General features: G+C 31.7%; 2 protein-coding genes across 5 annotated transcripts in view; one reads left to right on the plus strand and one right to left on the minus strand.

Annotated features, from left to right (window-relative positions):
* LOC126884928 (BAI1-associated protein 3) overlaps positions 1-22022 on the plus strand; it is a 368259-nt gene extending 346237 nt beyond the window's left edge. Inside the window, exons 16-18 of the mRNA XM_050651279.1 lie at positions 673-839; positions 4955-5160; positions 8192-22022. Of these exons, the coding sequence (XP_050507236.1) occupies positions 673-839; positions 4955-5160; positions 8192-8286 (468 nt within the window). The 3' untranslated portion in view covers positions 8287-22022. The remainder of the gene's footprint in view (positions 1-672; positions 840-4954; positions 5161-8191) is intronic.
* LOC126884930 (protein twisted gastrulation-like) overlaps positions 20283-24489 on the minus strand; it is a 489408-nt gene continuing 485201 nt past the window's right edge. For all 4 annotated transcript variants that reach the window (XM_050651282.1, XM_050651284.1, XM_050651281.1 and 1 more), the window contains one exon: positions 20283-23150. In XM_050651282.1, coding sequence (XP_050507239.1) covers positions 23024-23150 — 127 coding nt within the window. In that variant the 3' untranslated portion in view covers positions 20283-23023. The remainder of the gene's footprint in view (positions 23151-24489) is intronic.

Raw genomic sequence — 24489 nt, forward strand, 5'->3', positions numbered from 1 at the left:
AGTTATAAGCGATTTAAAATCTAAAAAATGCGAAAATATGCATTTGCGATGCTTGAAAACTCTTAAGTTTTAATAAAATGACAGATCTTTTTTATTTAAGATGACCCAAAAATGCTAAAAACATAATAATATTTTCGCGGGCAAAAAAGGTGATGTTTTGAATTTGTTAAAAAAAATATTAAACAATTTCTGCCCAAAAATTTCGCTCGGCACACTTCTGATTTGTTTAGAGGGGATATTTTTTAACAAGAATCCACAAAGAAACCGAATCAGACCAGTCAGACACAGGCAGCATGAATCCGGACCCCGGAAGTGTCATAGGTTTTCGAAACGGACCCTCAGGAAAACTAATTGGTGACCCCTGCTATAAATAACAAACGTTTGTTATAGAAAAAGATAGCAAATACAAAATAAGTGATTGATGTGATCGTTCATGGGTATTCTTTCATTTTTACAACTGTATGCGCTCTCTAAACTAACCAAAAATAAGACGGCTCTTGTTTTGTTTTAGAACGAAATAATTATTTATTTGTATATAAAAAAAATTATGAATTTTTGAACAATATGTGTATAAAGATTTATCTTAAATTGAAAATGTATTACACTTCTGTATATCCACATCTTTTGCATTTTGTATACTACAGTTTTGATATATTGTTTCAATTGTTTCAGGTGCTACACGCCAGAGACATCATCCCCCTCGACCCCAATGGCTACAGTGACCCCTTCGTCATTATAGAACTGTTGCCGCACAGAATGTTTCCGCTCTGCAGCACTCAACAGACCAACGTCCATAAAAAGACGCTTAACCCCAATTTTGACGAATGTTTCGAGTTTAGGTGAGTAAGACTGAATAGAAGTATTGATACCTTTAATCGAGTGAATTTAAAATATATATACGACGTTTCTGTACATTGTATGAAGTGTTTTATCCTATTTTATAGCCTATACGCAATGCAGAGAAAGAATCGAACTCTAGAAGAAAGAAGTTAATATATTTATTTTCTGAGATTAGGTATGGAATGCTCAGCCGGTAGTATGTCTGACCTCCACGCAGGTAGGACGGGGTTCGAAACCCAGCGCGGAATCCAAATTGTGCTCATGACACTTGTTTTTCGCATTTTTGAAGATATTCTTCTTTAGCGGCGAATCGATTGAGGGTAAAATTGTACATAAATCTGCGCGCCTGCGCACACTGACAGTATGTAGTTCTGACAGTATGTAGTTCATTGGTAATCTTTCAAGATAGGTATGTATGTATCTGTAACCGTGAAAATAAGTCATTAAAAGAATATATTAGTGGTTTTAGGAAATGTATTATTTATTATAATTCTTGTGTTTTTGGATTTGTGTTTCTCTGTAGTAAAATAATAAAATATTATGTAAGCATAACATTTTTACACTATATGTCGCCGTGTTGTGTAATTATATCCGAAACTTACATGTCCATTCCTAGGGCCTCGCTGGAGTAGTGGGTAATGCATTAGCCGTGAGATTGGAATGACGCGGGTTCAATTCCTGGGCGATTCATTTTTTTTTTATTTTTGGTTGTTTTAATAAAAAATTTTTAAAAGTGGTAGATAAGAAAGTTAGTTTGATTTTTAAATAAAATACAAATATCCTTTTAAGTATATTTACTTCGTTTAAATTACCTATTATACAGGGTGTCCCGAAAAGATTGGTCATAAATTATACCACAGATTCTGGGGTCAAAAATAGGTTGATTGAACCTCACTTACCTATATACAATAGTGCACACAAAAAAAGTTACAGCCCTTTGAAGTTACAAAATGAAAATCAATTTTTTTTCATATATCGAAAACTCATAGAGATTTTTCATTCAAAATGGACATGTAGTATTCTTACGGCAACAGCATCTTAGTAAAATTTGTGTACCCCATAAAATTTTTGTGGGGGGTTTTGCTCCCTTAAACCCCCCCAAACTTTTGTGTACGTTCCAATTAAATTATTATTGTGGCACCATTAGTTAAACACAATGTTTTTAAAACTTTTTTGCCTCTCAGTACTTTTTCGATAAGCCAGTGTTTATCGAGATATTTTGAATATTTGTCGAATCCACCACATATTTTTGTATATGGTTAAGGACCTATGATATACCTGTTAATAATCTGAAAATTTATTTATAATTTACATTTTTAGGTATATTTTGAAGAAGAAGCCACATCTCGATAATAGGTGACTTATCAAAAAAAGACTAAAAGGCAAAAAAGTTTTAAAAACACTGTGTTTACCTAATGGTACCACAATAATAGTTTAATTGGAACGTACACAAACATTTGGGGAGTTTAAAGGAACAAAACCCCCATAGAATTTTTATGTAAATATATTAAAAAAGAAGCCGCATCTCGATAAAAATTGCCTTATCAAAAAAATACTAAGAGGCAAACAATTTTTAAAAACGTTGTATTTAACTAATGGCACCACAAAAATGAATCAATTGGAACGTACACAAAAGTTTGGGGGGGTTTAAGGGATCAAAACCCCCATAAAATTTTTATGGGATAGACAAATCCTACTATAATTGTGTTTTAAGATTATCCTGCCATAAGAATGTGTATTAAATAGGTGTGTTGTTACTGCCTTCTGGTTCTAATTAATTAAAAAGACTAAACACGTCTTACTATACATTATATTTTATTCACTGGTATCCAATATCTAAACAATAACATTAATGATTCATAGCGCCTTATTACATACTAACTTCTAATAATTATTTGTATATCTATATCCATACTGATTGCTCAGCGTGTTTTTATACCTATCTGAACCATAACAAATATAGTTCAAGTTCACTCGTAATAAACATGTGATACAAACTATAAGCTATTGTTTTTATGTATGTTCAATACCCTAAATGTTAATAACATCATATTTAAATTATGATTTATACAGAGGGTTCATAATATACCACAAATGGTACATGTCTATTTTCGATAAAAAATCTTTAATAGTTTTCGATATATTAAAAAAAATCGATTTTCATTTTGTAACTTCAAAGGGCTATAACTTTTTTTATGGGCACATTTGTACTAAGGTAAGTTAGGTTCAATCGAACTAATTTTGACTCCAGAATGTGTGGTATAATTTATGACCAATCTTTTCGGGACACCCTGTATAATAGAAGAATATCTTCTTACGTGCGTACAAAGTACACACACATTCTTTTTTATATATATATATATATATATATATATATATATATATATATATATATATATATATATATATATATACTGTGTGTATCATTTTTAAAAAGATTTAAGTAAGTGGCTCATTAGGCTGAGTATTTTGTAGTCTTCGCATTGTGTTACATTTAATTTTTTTGCTATAGTTTCGAAGTTCGACTTTAAACATTTGGTAGATTTTTTCAGTTACATATATTTTGTTAAATATTTTGTTGAATTTCTCTTTATTTTGTGTTCATCCATAAGTTTCACCAATTCTACACAAAACTTGTTAGGTTCTACAACATTACCGTCTTTAGTTCTTCTAAAGCTGATGCGACTTCTTCTATGGTAATAGGGGGTCCTGTTTGGCATTCCGTGTCGATGATATTCTGCCTTTCATCTGCAAAAGTTATTTCCACATATAGTTCTTCCAACTGTCTAGTCTCTAGTGGTTTTCTTTGGTTGTCTGTCGAACAACCAAGTCTTGTAGGCTTGTATAAGCATGCCGCTTTCTTAAATTTTTTATATTGAATGAATCCTGATTATGTTGAAATAGATGTATTTTCGCACAAATTACCTGTTATTCCTATCTTATACTATAATCTGCTTTTTTGTTGATCTTTTGGCACTCACATTTCTGTCCCATATAGCAGATACCAAACGCGTAGTACATATTAATAATTATTTTTCTTAATCCTACGTGGGCTATCGCTATACTAATATGATCAAATATATCTACAAAAGGCAACGGCTAGCGTAAGACTATATGCACAACAAACAAATAAATTCTGTATACAGCGAGGAGTAAGTACGTCAAGTAGACACCATCTCACCAAAACTGATCACAACCCTTTTATAACACACTTTTAAGAAGGCAGATCTGAACGAATATGGTATCAGCATAAATGAAGAGAAGCTCATTCATTTGAGATTATCAAATGACATCGTCCTTTCGGACGAAATATTAATATCAACAAGACGCAAAGAATGACTAATCTGGTGCTAAATTGCAATATTGTTGATGGGATGGATATTGAGCAGACTCTTATAAACATCCTAGTTACACCTCTGCATGAAATTCGGTTGGGGAGAGATAACCAAACGTGCGAGCTCCCACGTCGCATAGCATTAGCCTGTGGCAGCGTTTGGTAAACTGAACTATCTATTTAAATCGGACTTACCTATATGCCTGAAAAGGTAAATCTTTGACCAGTGTATGTTGCCTGTACTCACTTATGGAACGGAAACATTAACACTCACAAAAAGGTAGGGAACAAAATTCGTGTAACTCAGAATGCTATGGAACGCTAGATGTTGGGTGTCTCCCTGAGAGACCGAATCCCAAACGAAGAAATACATCGTAGAACAAAAATAACAGAAACTGTCGAAAAAATTGCGTCGCTAAAGTGGAGTTGGGCAGGGCACGTCGCCAGATTGTCAGACAATCGATGGACAAAAAGTATTGTCGAGTGTAGGCCACGAAATGAAGCACTACAGAGTAGAGGACGCCCACTAACCAGATGGACCGATTATGAATATTATCGAGATGAATATTATCGGTAACTGGATGCAAGCCGCACAAAACAGAGACAGATGAAAAGAGCTGAGGGAGACCTATGTTCAGCAGTGGACGCATTCGGGTTGATGATGACGACGTTGAGATAATTCGATTCAGATTGTCTTAGTAGTTCACAAATATCTAACTTTGTGAACTTATATACTCCATTTCATTCCTCTTATTAATTATTTTTAAATTTGTCTTTTAGTGTATCTTTAGAACAATGCCGGCGTCCTGATACCATGATTGGTTTCACAGTGATGGATCATGATGTTATAACTGCCAATGATTTCGCCGGAGAGGCATTTTTAGCCTTAGGTAATATACCAGGAGTAGCGGACATCGGGACTGGTGTGGAAAATTTCCATGGACTGAAACCCGTCGAACTGATTTTAATGCAACAACACCAAAGAAGTAAGTCCTCTGTGTTTTTTCTATTTTTTTTTTTCCAAATTCAAAAATAATTGTTATTCTTTTTATTATTTAATAGTGCCTTCTTTGCAGCTCTTAATCGAAAGGAATTACTTACCTTTATTAGTATGTTCCTCAATATTACTCATTATCGTCCACTGCTGAATATAGACCTCATCTAAGTTTCTTCATGACTACCTGTCTTGAGGTACATACCATCATATACTTCCCTACAGTTATCTTGACTCTCACTCCAGCGCTTTGATGGTCGGCTTCTACTTCGTTTGTTCGCCTGCAATCGCCATTCCAATAATCTTCTAGTCCATTTGTCATTGGTTTTTTTTGCCACATGACCTGCCCATCACTTCTTTTTTGTTACAAGTTTTATTTCAGATGGCAACTGAGTTGTCTGACCGTCGTAATGTAGAGACAAAAACAACTCACTTTACATCCCAAGTGATGGGAAGGTTCATTCTTTACCTAAAGGCATAATTATTCCTTATAAATTATATCCATCATATGGAATTTCAAGCAAATATGCCTTTATAAAACAACTATATATTATGCCATTTAAAGGGTTCTTACCCTGGTATTTCTTTGGTGGCTCAGCTAGCATTCAACCTGTTTATTTTAACACTGATGATGATTTTGTAAGAAAATCGAAAACGTTCTGTTGTGGTGAAGCACTTAAAGGCATTGTAATAAAAGTTTTTATACCTTTTACAAAGGATTTTTCAATATAATTTTAGTAATGTATACCACTTTTCTTCATTTATTTTTAGTCCTCTAATTGTCGCTTTTCTTCTAAGCATTTTTGTCCCTTACGGCTATTACCATTTCGTCAGTGTATCCTATAATTTGTGATGATCATCTTGTTGATTCCTGTTTTTCGTAATCGCCCCGTTCAGTGCTATGTTAAAAAGTATAGTAGACAGGCTGTCATCTTGTCGTATTCCTAGTATATATATATTATAATAGATAGTTTCTGTATTTCTTTCGTCTGTTAGATTCTGCTTCAGAGTTATCCATTGTCATTTTTGCTAATCTAAATCGTTTTACTATCTTATTAGGCTTCTTTGAACATAGGCTTCCCCAATCCTTTTCCCTTCTTCTCTATCTGTCGCCGAAGTTATCCACCTAGAGCCCACGTGCTTCTTGGTATCTTCTGCCCATCGCATTTAGAGCCTTCCTCTGCTTCATTCATATTCCCACGGTCTCCAATTTATAAGAGTTTTGTTCCATCGGTCTCAAGAATTTTGTCTTATATTGTATCCAACAAATCTCCATTTCGATTTTGAAACTTCTTGTCTTACATCCCTAACTTTGGTTTTCTCTCTTATCCACTCGTTTATCTTTTTATCCATTAACATTAGTCTTATGTGCTACATATGCCTTTCTATTCCTCTTTGCGTTTTTATGGTTTTGTCCATATTTGCTTTTGTAAACGTCCACGTTTGGGAACCATAAGTGAGAACAGGGAGTACGCATTGGTTGTATACCATGGTCTTAAAATGTTATGGATATCTATTGTTTTTTAAGGATGAGCTTAGTTTGCCAAATGCCGCCCATGCCAGTCTAACTCGTCTTTTCGCTGGTACCTATGATTAATGTGATTCCTAATACATTTCCAGTGAAAATAATAACTGTTTGATAAGTATTGGCTATCACAATTTTTTATATGCGTATCCGCGAAGATTATAACTCCCAAAATATTTATAATTAAAAACGATTACATATTTCCCTTTCTGTTTCTGTGTCTGTCGACGAAAACAATTATTTCTGAGAACTTTTTACTAATTATAATTTTTGTGAACCCACAAACAGAAATGATGTTTTTTGCCGATATTCCTCAAAAAAGAAATTTTTTCGCTAACACTTTATTAGTAATTATAATTTTCACAATCATATAATCGAAAATTATATTTTTCGCAGCGTTCATTGAAAGTTCTACTCTTAAGGGTGGGGGGTATAGTTTGAAATATTTAATTTTTTTTATTATTTCAAATAAAAGTGCATACTTTCAAGAATACACTCTGAAAATTTCAAAATAATCGGAGTAAAATTACCAGAGATACAGGGTGTTAAATATCCCTACCTTCGAGTCGCTTTGCCGCGACTTCGCGCCAGCACGCTTGAGCGTAGTGAGAAACGTTAAACAACTGTTTGCCTTCTCTTTTGTAGATTATTCCTCGATTCAAAAAACATATTCCAATGTGCATCACTTTACGATTTGGCAGACAAATAAGAAGATGAAGATGCAGTTGTGAAAATTTTAAACGCATTTTTCTCAAAACTGCTTTTTCAAATGCGGTGGACATTGTAACTGAAAAACTACTAGGCCGATCTACCTGATATTTTGCACAGATTTTCTTTAGACATTTCATGAGGTAACAACGTCGAGATATTTTTCTTTTTTGCTTATTTTTTGTTCAACAATAATAAATCTGTTGATTTTCACAAAATTTTTACCAAAAATTAATTTTTTTGATTTCTGAGTGATACCAAAAATTCAAAAATCATTAAAAATAAAAAAACTCGACGTTGTGACCTCGTGAAACTCATAAGCTAATAAAATCTTTTTGAATTTTTTGTTTCGTATGATCGAGTGTCGAATTCTGATGTCCACCGCAAAATCCATTTTTTTGTGAACTGCCTGTCAAAATTTGTCACCAATGGATTATTTTTCAATATTTTGGATTGAATTTTTTTCTAACATATTCTTTGAATTGTACTTAATATGCTTATTTAATTTAAAAATAAAATATTTCTACCATAGCTTCGAAAAAAATTCACAAAAATGTGCTCGATATGTTGATTTCAAACCATACCCCCTCCTTAACGGCATTTTTCGGAGTTATACTTTTCGTAGGCGGCGGCGTTTTGATCTTTGCTGTTTGATTTTCCTTGTTAAGTTTTACAGCTTATAAAGCCGTTTTACTGGTATATACATATAAGTTATTTTAATAAAAAGATGTAGAAGACACATGTACCTTCTATGTTATATCTTATATTTATATCGAATTGTATGTTTTAGATCATCCAATTTTGCAAATATTGGAATACAGATCCGGCGACAAAGTAGCTGCAGAATTCGTCAAGAAACAGAAGCAGCGATTCGCCGTCAAATAAACAACTATTTCATATCTACAACTATCCTAATAAATGTGATGAATGTGTATTTCCCAGCACTGAAATAAATGTATATGTCTATATAAATCTAATTGTATAAAAATATAAGTATTTACATACGTAAGTCGAGAAATGTTTTCGATGAGATATAGATGTACACAAAGAAATCAAAAATAAAACTTTAAATCGCACTTATCCAAAAAATTAACGCAACACCTTAAAAATTGGCCATTTTTGATGTCTTTAGTTTCCTAAACCTGTTGTCCGATTTAAGTGATTTTTTTAACATGTCATAGCCTTATTCTTTAACAATATCGCTGTAATAATATTGTTGCTAGGCAGGACATTGTCATTGTATACCGGGTGTACCAATCAAACTGTGTTTTTTTCTAAAAGTTCACTACACCCTGTGGAATATTTATAAAATACTGACATTAAAACCCAACTATAGCCTCGTGTTTTCTTAAAATTCTATTTTTTGATTCATTCGCTTATGTTGGATAATAAAGAAGGTAGGTACTTTAACAACTAGCCTTGTTTTTCGTCAATGCAGGGTGGTTTTAAGTAAGTAGGCAAACTTTAAGGGGTAATTCTGCATGAAAAAATAATGACAGTTTGCTTTATATACGTATATCCGGAAATGCTTCGTTTCCGAGGTAGGGGGTGTTAAAATTTTTCTTATCAACTGACGATTTATTTATTGCTTTAAAACCGCTTAACATATGCAACTGAAATTTGGTTTGGTTTAAGAGGTAGTCATTGTGCATTTTTTGACATACAGGTAGGAATTTTGTGTTCATCATTGGCGCACATAAGGGTCAAATTACCCGTATGCACGTCAGTGGTGAATATTAAATTCCTAATTGTATCTCTATAAATAACTACCTCTTATAAAACACCAAATTCAATTATAACCGGCATATCTTAACCGATTTTACAGCAATAAATAAATCGACAGTTTGTAAGAAAAATTTCAATACCCCCTATCTCGGATATGAAGCATTTGCGGACATACGTTTATAAAGCAAACTATCATTATTTTTTCATGCAGAATTACCCCTTAAAGATTGCTATACTTATTTAAAAACACCCTGTATTGATGAAAAACAGGGCTAGTTGTAAAAGTACCTACCTACATTTTTTAATATGCAACACAAGCAAATGAATCAAAAAACAGAATGTTAAGAAAACATGACGCTTATACGATGACAATTTACGTTTCTAGGAACAATATTATTACAGCGATATTGTTAATGAATAAGGCTATAACATGTTAAAAAATCCCTTAAATGGACAACAGGTTTAGGAAATTCGAGACATCAAAGTGACCCATTGTTGGTGCGTTAATTTCTTGGAAAAGTGTATTAATAAATAAATGCTAAGATGGGTAAAACGCTAAAACTTTCTTTTATATTTTAGCTCCACTAGAGATGTACTTTTTTAATTAAAAGATGAAACAGAGAAGATAAAATTAATAAAATGTTTTGCTATAGTCGAAACTGTTTCAAATTCTCAAAAAAATGTATTTTTGATTGATTTAAATGTTGCAATGCTTTGAAACTATGGCTTTTAAACTTTAAAAATTCACAATAGAGTATTGTATTGTATATTTTTGACCTTCAAAATAGTATTGAAATTATTATAATGAAACGATGTAAACAAAAACGTTCTAAGTTCATGGTTTTTAGATTTTTAACATTTTGATGGATCATACTTACAGATATGCAACTGGAAAATGCAAGCAAGGGACAGAACAGAATGGCGTAGAAAGCTTGAGAAGGTCGAGGTCCTCTAAGGGCTGGAGCACCAAGATGATGATGATACTTACAGATATATTGTTTTGCAGTAAGAAACGTCAAATAATATATCGAAACGTGTCAAAAACACTCCCAAATTCTTTGGTATTTATTTAAATGGCTAATACAGATTTTATACACTATTTTGTGTATTTCAACTATTTTGCAAAAATGGTTTTCATAACTTAGAACTTTTTTTTACAACGATTCAAAGAATATTATAAAAACACAATGTAGCACTGTATTGTATATTTTTACGCTCAACGGTATTGAAAGAATTAAAACTGTTTATGTACCTGCATATATAAAATCAAAATATTATAAATAACATTTAAACCTAATAAAATACTTAACGAGAAAAAATATATTTTGTAAATAAAACAACCATCGAAAACATTTCCGGAAATACGTAACAAATAATTGAATCTTTAGTCTAACAGATTAGTAGAAATTTTTTTATTTGAATTATATATGAATCAAACACTACATTGTATTTTAAGCGTAAGAAAATCATAACAAATAAGTTGTAGAATACTATTTAGAGTTTTTTATTAATATAAAAAATAACTGCCAATCTCTTAAAAAAAATCACCTCTGTGTAGTAAAAGCGAAGGAGTTGTTAATTTTACCAAATTTTTAGGAGATTATTAAAACCCAAAGTAGGTAGAATTGAAAAGTATGCCAAAAAGGACGAAACAGTTTTATACTGTTCCTTTGACGATGTGTAGTCATCTCAATTTCTTGAAAGCTGATAGAGATCATATTTTAAGACAGAGAAGGTGCATTTGTTTTTTTATTCTTTCTGCTTCTCTAGGTGCCGTCTCCGCTTCGAAGGTTGGCAATCATCAGAACGATTTTTACTTTTGAGACCACGGCTCTAGTTGTTTTTTGGATTTGTGCCCATTGTATTCATATTTTTTTTAGTTATTTTTAGAGGGTTTCTTTATCATATCATGTTCTAATTCTGTTCTGATCTTTCGATGGATGTTCATTTGCTTCTTTTCCATATCCTAATATTTTCGGGGTATATAAATTTAAATCTGCTGTTACTTATGTAGGCGGTTTGCCCTTTTCCTCTTGCTCCTAGAATAAAATAAATGCAAACATCTTTCCCCTGCACCTGAAGAAGATACCAACAAAGGTAGCGAGACAATGAGATGGTGTGATACGTGTTTTTAACAAATAACATACTGTACAAATAACATAATTTATAGAATATTGTCTGTGGCATAAAACTTTGAAGGAATTAATGACAACTAAAGCCACTGGCGTCAGATTATTTCGTCAAATTTAGTGTACAAAAGATTTATTTCTACTAATTTGTTAGAACAAAACTTATAACTGTGTATATATGTATTTCTACCTGCACATCTAGACCTTACTTTGAACAAACATTACGAATTTTTTTAAAAACTTTCTATATAATCGACTGTATAGTCCCTAAGACCTTACGACTGCAACAAAAATATCAAATCAAATATTTTCATCGTTTACCAAGTACTCTCTCAGATATATATATGCCGAATTTAAACGAGCCTGTCAATTTTTTCAAAGTAAGGGGTCCACCAAATACAGGGATTTTCTTGCCAAATCCGCATCATGTTATCAATCGGCTTCCTCGACGTTTTCAAACATTTCTTTTATTCAAACAGAAGTGAAAAATGACGACGTCATCAGTTGTATAGTAATGAAAGTTAAAAAATAGTATATATTACCGCAAAAGAACAATTATTATTATTTTCCTTTCCAATAACGTATGTAATCTGTACAATCTTCGTACTAAAAATATATCAAGTTTGTACTATGATGCTATAAATAATGTTGCTGATCACGTGAATCGGAATTGGTAGGAATAATATATTGTATTTAAAAGAAATACACAGCTGTTGCGACAAATTGAAAATATTTTATTAGATAAAATATATTAAAAAATATAATTGATATATCTATATATAATACGGAACGATATATTTTGAATGATTGGGCTTTATTGAATGTGGGGACCCCTCAGTAATAATTATAAAATTTTTGTCTGCTATTTGGTCACTGCTTTATCGTTTAAAGTATAACGAAACCATTACGAAACGAAGCGTTTGTTAGCGTAAACACCGGAATTGTATGCAGCAGGTAATACAGCAGGATGAGTATTCATGTGTATTACGTGTTATCTAACATAATAGTGTGCAACTTGGAATATAAAATAAACTACATATTTTATATTCCAAGTTGCACACTATTATGTTAGATAACTCCTTACTTAACAGTAAAGATTTGCTAATACTAAGTTTAGTAAGTGTACCTAATAATTAAGTTAATTAACACTAATGCCTTACAGGTTTGCGTATTAAAATCCATATTAACTTCCATGCAGGCGACGTAAAAGATAAGTTGCATTAAATCGTATAAGTAAAGAGATAAGTTTGATAAGAAATTAACAAATAAGTAAATTTACAATTCATTCTCTCATTCATTCATTCATTCATTCATTAAGCAGTACAATCCCTAGGTATTATAGTTATTAACGCCATAGTGTTCAAAATCCTATTCTTGGGAGAGGTGGATTATTCTTCTACGTCATTTAGAGCTTGCTCTGTGTCTTTGGTGCTGTTTTGATTATTTTCTATTTCTTCTTGTCCTTGCACTGAACTTTCCAGTTATACTTCTCGACATATTTGATTGTGGGCGTCTCTGCATATGTCCTATTCATTCTAAGTAAAGAGATTTTATGTATTTTATGACCTCTCTTTAATTCTTCTTCATTTTCGGCATTTGTTTTCATTCTTATTTCTCCCTGTCTTGTTACATTGTAGCTCAGTATTGTTCTCATTATATTTCTTTCAAATTTCAGAAGGCTATCTTCCTCTTTCTTGTTAATCGTCGTTGTTTCCTGAGTGATCGTAATCCCACAGCAGGTCTTATTGAGGTCTTTATAGGTTCATCTTTGTTCTCTTACTTGTCTTACTTCTCAGCAGATTTCTATTCATTCCATATGTTTTTTTGCCTTTTAGAATTCTTTCCTCTGTTCTCTCTTGTCCGTTTTTCGCTATTGTTACTCCTAAGTAGTTAAAGTTGGATACAGTTTCAAATTTATGGTCCTGTGTTATTAGATATTTCTGAGTTGTTGTGTCGTCCTTCCCTATCGTCATGTATTTTGTTTTTTTGCTGGCTTAACTCTAGCCCTGTTCTCTTCGCTTCCTTATCTAAGTCTTCAATTGCTTTTATAACTTCATCTTCGCTATGATTACTGTATCATTTGCATATTCTACTAGTTGAAGTTGATCTGTAATTTTAAATTTACAATAGATATTTTAAAAATATTTGCAATTAGTTAGTTTTTGAATTATAAACTGTGCATAAGCTACATACCTACTTTGAAACGAATATAAAAGTGATCCTACCTATTTCATTCTTCTTTCAAGTATCATGTCTTTGTAGAACATTTTAAACCAATTTACTTTGTCTACTGCTTCCATACCATATATTGTTGAGCGCCTAGGTTCTTGTTATACCTTGTCCACGTTTGCCTTCAATTGTCCACCTTTGATTATTAACAGTAATAGATTTATTTAGCATTTCTCACACAAGTACTTTAATTCTCTGGTTTTAATGATGTAAAGAATACTATTGTCAATGGAATTAACGTTTATTACAGTGTAAATTGTTTAAATTAAAAATTCTATGTAGTTCTATATGGTTATATCAACCAAATTAAAAATAATATAATGCAATCATCAATAGGTATCACTAGTACATCCCTCATCCAATGTTTCAATGAACATACTATAAAAAGTTAACTGCAGAGAAATTGCAGACATTTCGGAATGAGGGTTTGACTGCTTTGTTATCGGTGCCTAGTTTTCTTAATTTCTTTTTATCACATTTTTATTTAGTATCAATAATTTACATTTTGATATTTATCTTCTTAACCCATTCGCTGCCGATCGAGGAGGATGTAACTTGCCTTGGAGCCAGTTTGTTGAACGGCACCTAACTGAAGTAACCGTATCACTCGCTGGCGCGTGAACGGAGTAATTATACTTTAAATGATAAAGCACCATTTTTTACATTAAAAACAAGAACATGTTTGTTAGACAATATTTATTCCTTGTAATATACCGCAACATGAACACCCTAGAGCGATATTATAAGTATTTATAGGCCTGGATCCAGCGTACCAAAAAAAGTTGATTAATAGCAAGCTGAAAATTTGTTAATAGCTTAACGGTGTCCGGTTGAACAAACTTTGATGGAGGGGAACACTGGAACAGGGGAAGTTTTAATTGTGGAACAAATTATAATAGAACTCCATAAATTACGGGGTAGTTACCCTGAGGAGAGGGTTGATTTGGTAAAACATTATTTATTCATACTATATGTATTGATCACTTCTAAATATCTGTAACGAGTTGGTGGGCTTGAGGTCTAACTGTCTAATAGTAATCTGAATCACGAATGATGATTGATAAAAGAATAATAAAAGAATGATCCGCGATGCTTTGATGTAACTATAAATAAACTAGAAAAGTGTTGATGTTTTTAATGCTGACACGGGCTGGCCGTGAATTAAGAATAATATTGAATAGCTGACAAAGCGTTATTGAAAACTAGGTGCGCTTGTGTTGAGTAATCGGTGTCACCTAATTATTTAACAACAAACGTGATGTTTGTTTTGTAAGACATTTAAAAATTAAATGAATATGTTTTACTCTCATTTTGGATGCTGATAATCCTGTACAAAGTTACGGGTTTCGAACGTCAGACTACGAAAACGTGTCATGTATTTTGTCGAACAGAACTTCCAATTGATTTATTTCCATTTCATTAAATTCTCATGCAAAAATCAGACTGCTATTTATCGCCAACATGATTCCTGTCATTTAACATGGTCTATGTGTTGGACTTAAAAATTAAAATGGCCAACATATTTGTAGGACAAACATTTTTTCATATATTATAAAAAGTTTGCTATTAAATAAACTTAAAAACAACCTGTTAGTTTTCACAATCATAAACCTGTCAGGATGACAAGTTCCACAATTAAGAGGCAACAGTAGCGATCAACAGGTAGCAACAAACGCGATCCAAGATTGCGGCTGTAATTTTGAATAGTTTGTTGAGATATTTGGCACACATATTTATAATATAATAAAAAATGGCGGTACAGAGCCCAATTTGGGAAATATGTTAGTATGTGGAAATTACTCAAATTGGGCTCTGTGCCGCCATTCTTTATTATATTACGAATATGTGTGCCAAATATCTCGAAAAAATATTCAAAATTACAGCCGCAATCTTGGACCACGTTTGTTGCTACCTGTTATTGATCGCTACTGTTGCCTCTTAAAACCACGTTTCACAATTAAAACTTCTGTTCCAGTGGTTCCATACATCAAAGTTTGTCTGACTAGACACCGTTAAATTATCAATAAATTTTCAGCTTGCTAAATAAACTCTTTTTTGGTACGCGGGATCCAGACCTATTATTTTAATTTTTGCTACTGCAACGTTTGTGCATTTCTTCCTAGCTTTTATTACGATAATGATGTTGATTCGTTATTGTAAAGCCTGTAATATAAACAATCTGTAATTACCAAATTCCTACACTTTTCTACAAAAAAGACGGAATTAGAAACTTTATGGAGTATTATATGTTTGCCTATTGTATTTACATTACTTATATGAGTAGTTTTTTACATAATCCAGTCACACAAGATATTTGATAGTTAATTTTTTTTAAAACGTAGATTTTCTACAAAAAATTTTATATCCTAATTTGTTCATGGGCTATATATAGTAAGCCTTTATTTTGTCCATGGTCTGTATAGTCAAATTTTAAAAGCATTAAAAAGAGTAAACTGTAACATTTTTGTACATAAAAAGGCTGCTCTTTCTTCCTTTGTGCTCAAAATTTTTCTATGACTTACGGTTCGTGAGAAAAAAATTCGTTCAGATTTGAAAATTTTGTAAGATTAAAAAATTCTTATTTTGTCCAATTTGAGTCCAAATCCGTAATTTTTTCATGAACTGTAGCCTCCCCGCAATTGCTTTTCTCGTGATGAATCGTATAAACTCTCAAAAACGTTTTTTTTTTTCTACAATTTTCTATAAAAAATTATATACAATAATTTTTTCATGGGCTGCCTTTGATTTTTTGATGTTGTATTTTGGTAGAGTTGTAAAAACATTAAAAAAAGAAAATTGTAACACTTTTCTTACATAAAAATGGCTGCTCGTTTTTCCTCCGTGCTCAGAATTTTTCCAAGACTTAGTTCGTGAGAAAAAAATTTATAAAGGTTTGAAAATTTTGTGAAATTAAAAAATTCCTATTTTGTCCAATTTGAGTCCAAGTTTGTCATTTTTTCATAAACTGTAGCCTCCCCGCAATTGCTTTTCTCGTTATGAATCGTATAAACTCACAAAAACGTAAATTGTCTAAAAAAAAATTGCGTACCCTAATTTTTCATGGGCTATAGCCTTTGATTTTGTGCTGCTGTATTTTGGTTAAATTTTAAAGGGGTAAAAAGAATAATAAACTGTTGCCCTTTCCTTAAAACATAAAAAGGCTGCTCGTTCTTCCTCTGTGATCAGAATTTTTCTACGTCTTACGATTCGTGAAAAAAAATTCGGTTAGAAATTTGGAAATTTCGTAAAATTCATATTTGGTCCAATTTGAGTCCAAGTCCCCCATTTTTTGATGAACTGTATGTAGCCTCTCCGCAAATGCTTTTCCGTTGATGAATTGTATAAACTATACAATAATTTTCTAAAAAATTATTTGAATTTTTGCTGTATTTTACCAAATCTCGATAATATTAGAAATGTTAAATTCTCACTTGAAAATATTTTAATGAACTGTAGCCTTAAGATGCCTTAAGAATTTTAGTTTTTTAAATAGTTTTTGAATATGTACTAATATTATGTAAATTGGCGTCTTAAAAATTTTAACAGAAAATTCATTAAATAATTATTAGAATGTTAAGCCAATACTTGATTTAAAATATTCGTGTGATTGGATATAGTATATAAATTGCTAAATATGGTTGATTGTGTGTTTTGTATTGGGCAGTTTTACAATTGATGCATTTTTCTGCTTCATTTGCGCTTGAGCAACATTTTAGTGTATACTGTTATTTCGGGATAGTCCAGAACAGGAACAATCAAAACAATCGAGACTATCGTCGCTTAAGATGCAAAAGCTCGTAACTCATAAATAGGTTTTTGTGCAGGAGAGTAAAAGAACATTCTCTCTTCTTCTTTTGCCCTTTTATTCGTCCAATTTTGAACATAGGCTTCCCCCAGTTTCCTCCATTCGCTTCTGTTTCCAGTGTGTTTCTCCTATCTTTCTAATGTCTTCTCCCCATCTCATCTGGAGCCGTCCGTCCTCTTGGTCTCTTTCCTGTCCATGGTCTCCATTGTTGTATCGTAGTATTTCACCTATTGTCCGTTTGTCTAGCGTTATGACCTGCGAAGCTCCATTTTAGCCTGGCTATATCCTGCGTCTTTGACTTGTGTTTTATTTCTTACCCAGTTGTTTTGCTTTTTGTCTGTCAATTTTACTCCAAAAATTGCTCTCTCCATGGCTCTTTGTGTCTTCATTATTTTATCCATGTTTGCTTTGGTCAAGGTCCATGTTTGGCATGCGTATGTTAGAATTGGGAGTATGCACTGGTCAAACACTCTTGTTAAGTTTTGTTTTACTTTTTTATTCCTTAAGACCCATTTTAATTTCCCAAATCCTGCCCAGGCTAATCTGACCCTTCTTTTTACCTCCGCTGTTTGGTTTTTCTTATTTATTTTTATTATCTGTCCCAAATATATATAATCATTAATCGCTTCTATTGTGGTTTCGTTTAGTATTACTTTTCTACTATCTTGTGTGTTTGTCATGTTTTTGTTTTGGTAAAATTCATTTTTAGACCTATTTGTTCGGATTCATTTGCTACTTCGGTTAGCATGGTTTGTAGTTCTTCAAAAATTTGATGCTTGATTACTACATCGTCTGCATATCTTAGGTGGTTTAGTTTCTTTCCATTCATGTTTATTCCCATGTTTGTCCATTCCATTGTTTTGAAAAGTGCGAAAAGTGAAAAATGCGAAAGTCGTTAGATCTAAATGGAGAGTTCTTGATGTAATATCAAGGTATTATTAACACATTATATTAAATCAATAGTCACTATTTAGATTTGGCGATATTCTCATGCACTGGATGTTTTTTTTTTGTTCTTCTGTGGAAAAACTTATTTGTGGGTTGCGAGCTTTTGCATCTTAAGCGACGTTATAAGAGTTTAATATATAGATAGATAACAAACTTGTTTATGTTTTTATGATAGAAATGCATAATTTTTTGCCATTATTTGCGATACCATAATTATCAATTTCTAATATATCTGATAGTTCTAATACACTTATAAAATATTGCTCAATTTGCAGATATTCAAACAGTAAAATATCATTTTTTGATACATAATTTACTGTATGTCGACTGAAATACTTTATTAGCTTACCCAGGTCTAAGCCTAGTTCAACATTTACATGAATAGTTCAGTGCATTTAATGATTATAATGATGAAATGATTTATTGAAGTATTTAAACTATACGCACATCAGTTATGAGCAGAGCAGTTTCTACTGTACTCATTCACAAGAAGTAAGAAAGCCTGAAGCTTCTTCAGCTTTCGACATTGATCAAAATCGTAAATCAAAAACTGTGATAATTTAACTTTTAATAATTAATTTGAGAAAATTGTTTATACACTGCAAGACCTGTAATAAGCTGTCTACATTTGGCGCATCTCAATGACTACTGTAAGTTAGCCGAGTTTGATTTGTAAAGATCAAATATAATATTTTGATTTTAGTTAAACTTTTTAATAATTTTACCTTTTTGAACGAACTGTAAAACATGCTACATTTACAAATCTTTTTAGGTCATTTTTATTCTCAAGTCTTCTGTATATGAATTTTGTTCATTAACTTCTGTGTTTGCCTGGATTTAAAGATTCTTGCTCTGAACTATCTAGTACGTGGAGTATAGGCTTTCACGGCCGGTGTCTCATAATGATACGTTGTTTTCCGGGCTTATATGCCGCGATGTAAAATTATTTTTTCATCTTAAAGTTTCTCAAGAGCCTAAGGTAAAGATTATTGAAGACAATGCGGCAACAATTAAGTCCGGAAACGTGTCTAAATGATTCAGTACATATTTAAAGATTATTTATATTCTGTAGGATACTCTAGAAGATCTGTATATGAAAATTATGGCAATCATTCTCTAAAATATGTGTAAGATGTAGTTTTAGCTTTTACATTTCTTCTCAGAATTATCCTAAGTGTACCAAATAACTCAATCCGTGCTGTTGCTTGCGGTTTTTCCTACTTTTTTTTGAATAATTGTTTATTCTATCGAGCTTAATGTACTGTATGTCAATTCAAATAAACAACAAGAGATTTCTCATAGGCTGGATCAAATTTTAGAGTTTTAAATGACTGTCTGAATGCAAATCATATAAAATGTATCCTGTTAATATTTAGTTTCAGCGTTTTATTTCTATTATCAGTGCGATTTTAGTTTCTTATTTGCTACCAGTTTTCTATTATGTGTCCATATTCCTTGGCCTTTCGTGCTTATTAATATTAATTAATTATATAAGTACTTTACTGTACTGTACCGTACCGTTTTTTTTTTAATAAATTGTAAAATATAGGTAAAATGGAATAGATATAATTGGGAACATTTATCTGATTTACGTTTAAATTTGTTATTTTTATGCGATTTTGGTATGGTTTTTTTATAAGGTGGTCTATTAATAATAATGGAATATGTATTTCGTTATTTCTCTGTATTTATTTCGTTACGCCAAATGCAGCGATATTGACTAGTAGATATTTGCATAATACATATATAAGTATAAGATTTTTAGTTTTAAATATTTGTTTTTTAATTTTTCTATCCATCAATCAATGTAAATTGCTTATTTTAAATAGTTTGCTTTTTGTTAAAAAATAGTAACCATGTTTTTTCTAAAACTAGAAAAATGGAACATCATGGAAATGGATAATCTTTGTGTGCTTGGTATAATTTTCTGTTGTCATTTTGTTAATACACCACACTCTATAAAAATAAAATTTGATTTAGTCAATACTATAATGGATGTGATAAATCGATATTCTTATTGTCTCCCCTGCAATAAAAAAACTACAAAATCAAAAAATTGTTTTATTTTTAATTTTTAAAACCTTCTATTAACACCTCTGAGGCAGCCCCTGAAGTAGTTCATAGGCCTGCCGCAGTGGCGCTAGAATCGAATTTAAGAGCTCCCTCTATAGGAGAATTGCTGAACTACGTAGTTTGGAGACCAGCCGCAATGGCGCTAATGTCGAGTTTAATAGCGCCCTCTGTAGGAAAATTGTTGAACTACGTAGTTCAGCGTTTCTCCTAAAGAGGGCGCTAAAAGTGTCTACACTGACACTGGGGCCAAAAACCCTGAAAAGTTTCATGAATTTTAGAAGTTTATTATGAATAAAACATTTTTTCTAATTTTAAAATATTATCAAATACAAATCTAGAAAGTTACATTTCCCATTAGTAGTTACTAAAACTCATACAATTTGTTATGGACGGCTGTAATTATTATAAATATTATATAAACAACTAATTACATTTTATTTAACATATAATTATTAATAGATAGAAAATGAGTAATAACTTATTATTTAGAATATTAGGTATTACGTACGATAGAATAGCATACAATTATATGAATCCTCCCGAATTTTTTGGATTTATGTGCTGATGTAAAGTAAAATGAGAATATAAATTTATATAATTTACTACTTTTATTATTAGGCTTAATTTATTACTTTTCGATTTCGAAAGTAATTTACTATTTTAGTTGGGAATAAGCCACAATATTATTTTTTCAAAAGAAACAATTTCAAAGTAAAATGGTGGCTTATTCCCAACTGAAATAGTACCTAAATTAATGAATTAAACAAATAAAAAGTTTTTTTACAAAATTTGTTTAATTTATTAGTGTTTTTCACTTTGAGAACGACTTCCGAAGTGGAAGTTGAAACGTCAACATTATTATAGTAAAATTCTGGCTTATTCCCAATAAATATTTTGTTTTAAATTTTAATAATGGGCTTATAAAATTACTAAAACAAGAATTAAAAAAAAGATAACCTTCTCCCGTTTTTGCTAGGTGCGTTTAAGGTCCATGCTTCTTCTAAAGAGAAGATGTTAAAATTGTACAGTGAAGAAGTTGGAAAAGATATGATGAAAGTGAATGCAGAGGAAAAAGAAAATGTATGCTTTTGTAAAAACTATAGAAGGCCTCCGAAAGGACTAAATCGAGACTTAACAAAAACTGCAGTTGGTGAAAACAGAACGGGACATGTTGCAAATCAAAGAGGCTCAAATAAACCAAAATATTCAAGATTTGAGAGAATCTTCTCCCGATGTTCGTGACTCAATTAGAAACAGTGTTACATCGTCGAGTTCAATTTGTACAAATAAGAACCTAATCGAAACCATGCAAATGGTCCAAAGAGGAAAGAGTATTAGTACCTCTGTGCTGCCAAGACAGAACAGAGAAGTGGAAAGAAAGACGAAATTGTTGCTTCGGACGGTAGCTGAAATACAAGAAACGGGTACCATCTAGAGGAAAACGACACAGAGGATGTTCCGAGCATGTCAATGGAAGATGAAGATAATGATTTCAATAATAAATATGTAGCCGTTTTAAAAGTCGAACATTGTGTGATAGGTGACAGCGAAAGATAATCGAATATTAGACTTTCTTAGTTAGCTTCTAGAAATTTGCCCTGTGCCTACAAATTTAAATTCTTCATGTCGAGCTGAAATACAATTTGCAATTTAAGGAAAACAATTTGAAGGTTTGTAACATTGGTCTCGCCAAAAGAAAGACTTCGGAACAACGACATAATAGAAGCCTCTACCTCAAACGCTGAGCTGAAATGGAGGAAGGTTATTTCCTCCTAGGAAAACAATATATACCCATTGATTTAAAAAAAAAATGTGTAGCCTGGAAATATAATGTCAAGCATTTAGAAACCAAAATGCAAAACAATAAGAATTCATATAACTGTACTCAACTAACAAAGTAACACTTGAATATAAAATATTTGAAAGTGATGCACAATAATGTCAGAATGTGTCTTAAAGCAGTAATAAAATCAATAGTTAAATATAATAGCCAATACACCTCATATCTAAACATAGTACATATAAACATTTTAGGGATGTAGGCATCTAAAACTAGTTACATCATATTATTGTACATAATATAAATACGTGTTGCACACAACATTAACCTGAAAGTCAATATACCTCATTGTTTTCTTAATTAATTTAATAATTAATCTGCATTCGTTTATACGGGTTAGTGTTATCTTATAAAAAAAAACAACTTATACTACAATAACAGTAAAGATGTACTAGAAATAAACAAACCAAGACACGTTGAATGTTACGAGGAGCGGTCCCAAATCATAATTTGCAATGTATATACATTGTAAATCCCTAATCATGATTTACAAAGTTTATACATTGTAAATCACAATACGGGAGTACTCCTCATGACATGCAACCTGTCTTGGTTTGTTTATTTGTAGTGCATACTTATTGTGATTTTAGTATAGGTACGTATTTTCTAACTCTATTAGTTAGTAAAATAAAATTATAATTATTAGAGTAAAGTTATTTTCAATACACTGGGATAACAAAAATTAAAAACGAGAAAGACTACTTTCTTCAAAAAAAATAAATTCGTTGTTGATATTAAAGAATTATCTTCAACATAAATCATTATCATTTAGAATAATACCTGGCATTAATAGGTTTAAATATTCTAAATCACAATGTTGGCTACAACACGAAAATAAATATAGCTTAAAAAGTTAAACTATTCTTACAATTATCAGAGATTTGGACTGTTGTGAAAATCATCGTCTTCGTCATCTTCATCGTGCTCGCCGTAATCGTAGTCGTCTTCGTTATCATCGCTGTCCTGTTTACTTTCTTCGCTTTGAGGACATTCAGAGCATCTAAAACATTAAAAATGAGTTAAGAAAAGTTTTATTAGGTCTGGATCCTGCGTATGAAAAAAAAGTTGATTAATAGCAAGCTGGAAATTTGTTAATAGCTTAAAGGTGTCTAGTCGGACAAACTTTGATATATGTGAACACTGGAACAAGGGAAGTTTTAATTGTGGAACAGGTTAAAAATTTGGAACGGTCAGACCACGAAAACGGCACATGTATTTTGTCCGACAAAACAGACTTAAACTCTTCGAACAGAGATTAAACTCTCATGCAAAAATCAGACTGCTATTTATCGCCAAATGGGCGTTTTAATGAGTGCAACATATAAAATATGTCAAATGACAGGAATTATGACAGATGATAAATAGTAGTCTTTTTTGTATGAGAGTTTAATCTCTGTTCGGAGATTTTAAGTGTGTTCTGTCGGACAAAATAAATATGCCGTTTTCGTGGTGTGACCGTTCCAAATTTTTAACCTGTTCCACAATTAAAACTGCCCCTGTTCCAGCGTTCCCATAAATCAAAGTTTATCCGACTAGACACCCTTCAGGTGTTCACAAATTTTCAGCTTGCTATTAATTAACTTTTTTTTCATACGCGGGAACCAGACCTATATATTTTCATACAAAAAACTGTAATTATGGACAGAATTATCAGTAGAAACTCCAAGAATTAGTCACAAATGAACTTTAAATAAATGATTATCAGCAAGGAGAATATAAACGGGGCTCATCTACAGAGCCGTGCCGTACATCTTTTCAATATGATGCAAGTCTTCGAAATGCCGCCCCTTAAATATTATTTAAACGTAACTTTTCTTTTTATTAAAAGAAACTACACAAGATGAACGAAAACTTTTATTTTAAAAACAAAACATACCTTTTAATACCAATTAGTATTTTTTTAAAATTTAAATGCAGAATAAAAGATTACATTATTACCGAGGGCCGAAAGTCCCTAAAAATCCCTATAATGTTTATTTGACTAGGTTACAAGGTTAAAAAAAAAATAAAAAATTGAGTGTAATTTTTAATTTCAAATATCTTATTCAAAGAAAACCTTTTGTTTATTCTAGGGGATTTTCGGCCCTCGGTAATAATGTAATCTTTTAATCTGCGTTTAAATTTTTCAAAAATATTCAATAGTTTTTTCAGGATTCGAAAAAAGTGCATTTAAAAAGCATTGCAAGCAAACTTTGCGCCTATGCTCTCAAGTAACATTTACTAAAATTATAATTTTACCATTCTGACTTTAATTTTGGCAAACTCGTCAATCAGATTGGTGTAATCTAGTGGGGATAGATAGGTGTAGCAGCTAGTGAGAACTCTATTGAAATAAGTGC

Source organism: Diabrotica virgifera, chromosome 5 (assembly GCF_917563875.1).
Source record: "Diabrotica virgifera virgifera chromosome 5, PGI_DIABVI_V3a".
Taxonomy (NCBI): domain Eukaryota; kingdom Metazoa; phylum Arthropoda; class Insecta; order Coleoptera; family Chrysomelidae; genus Diabrotica; species Diabrotica virgifera.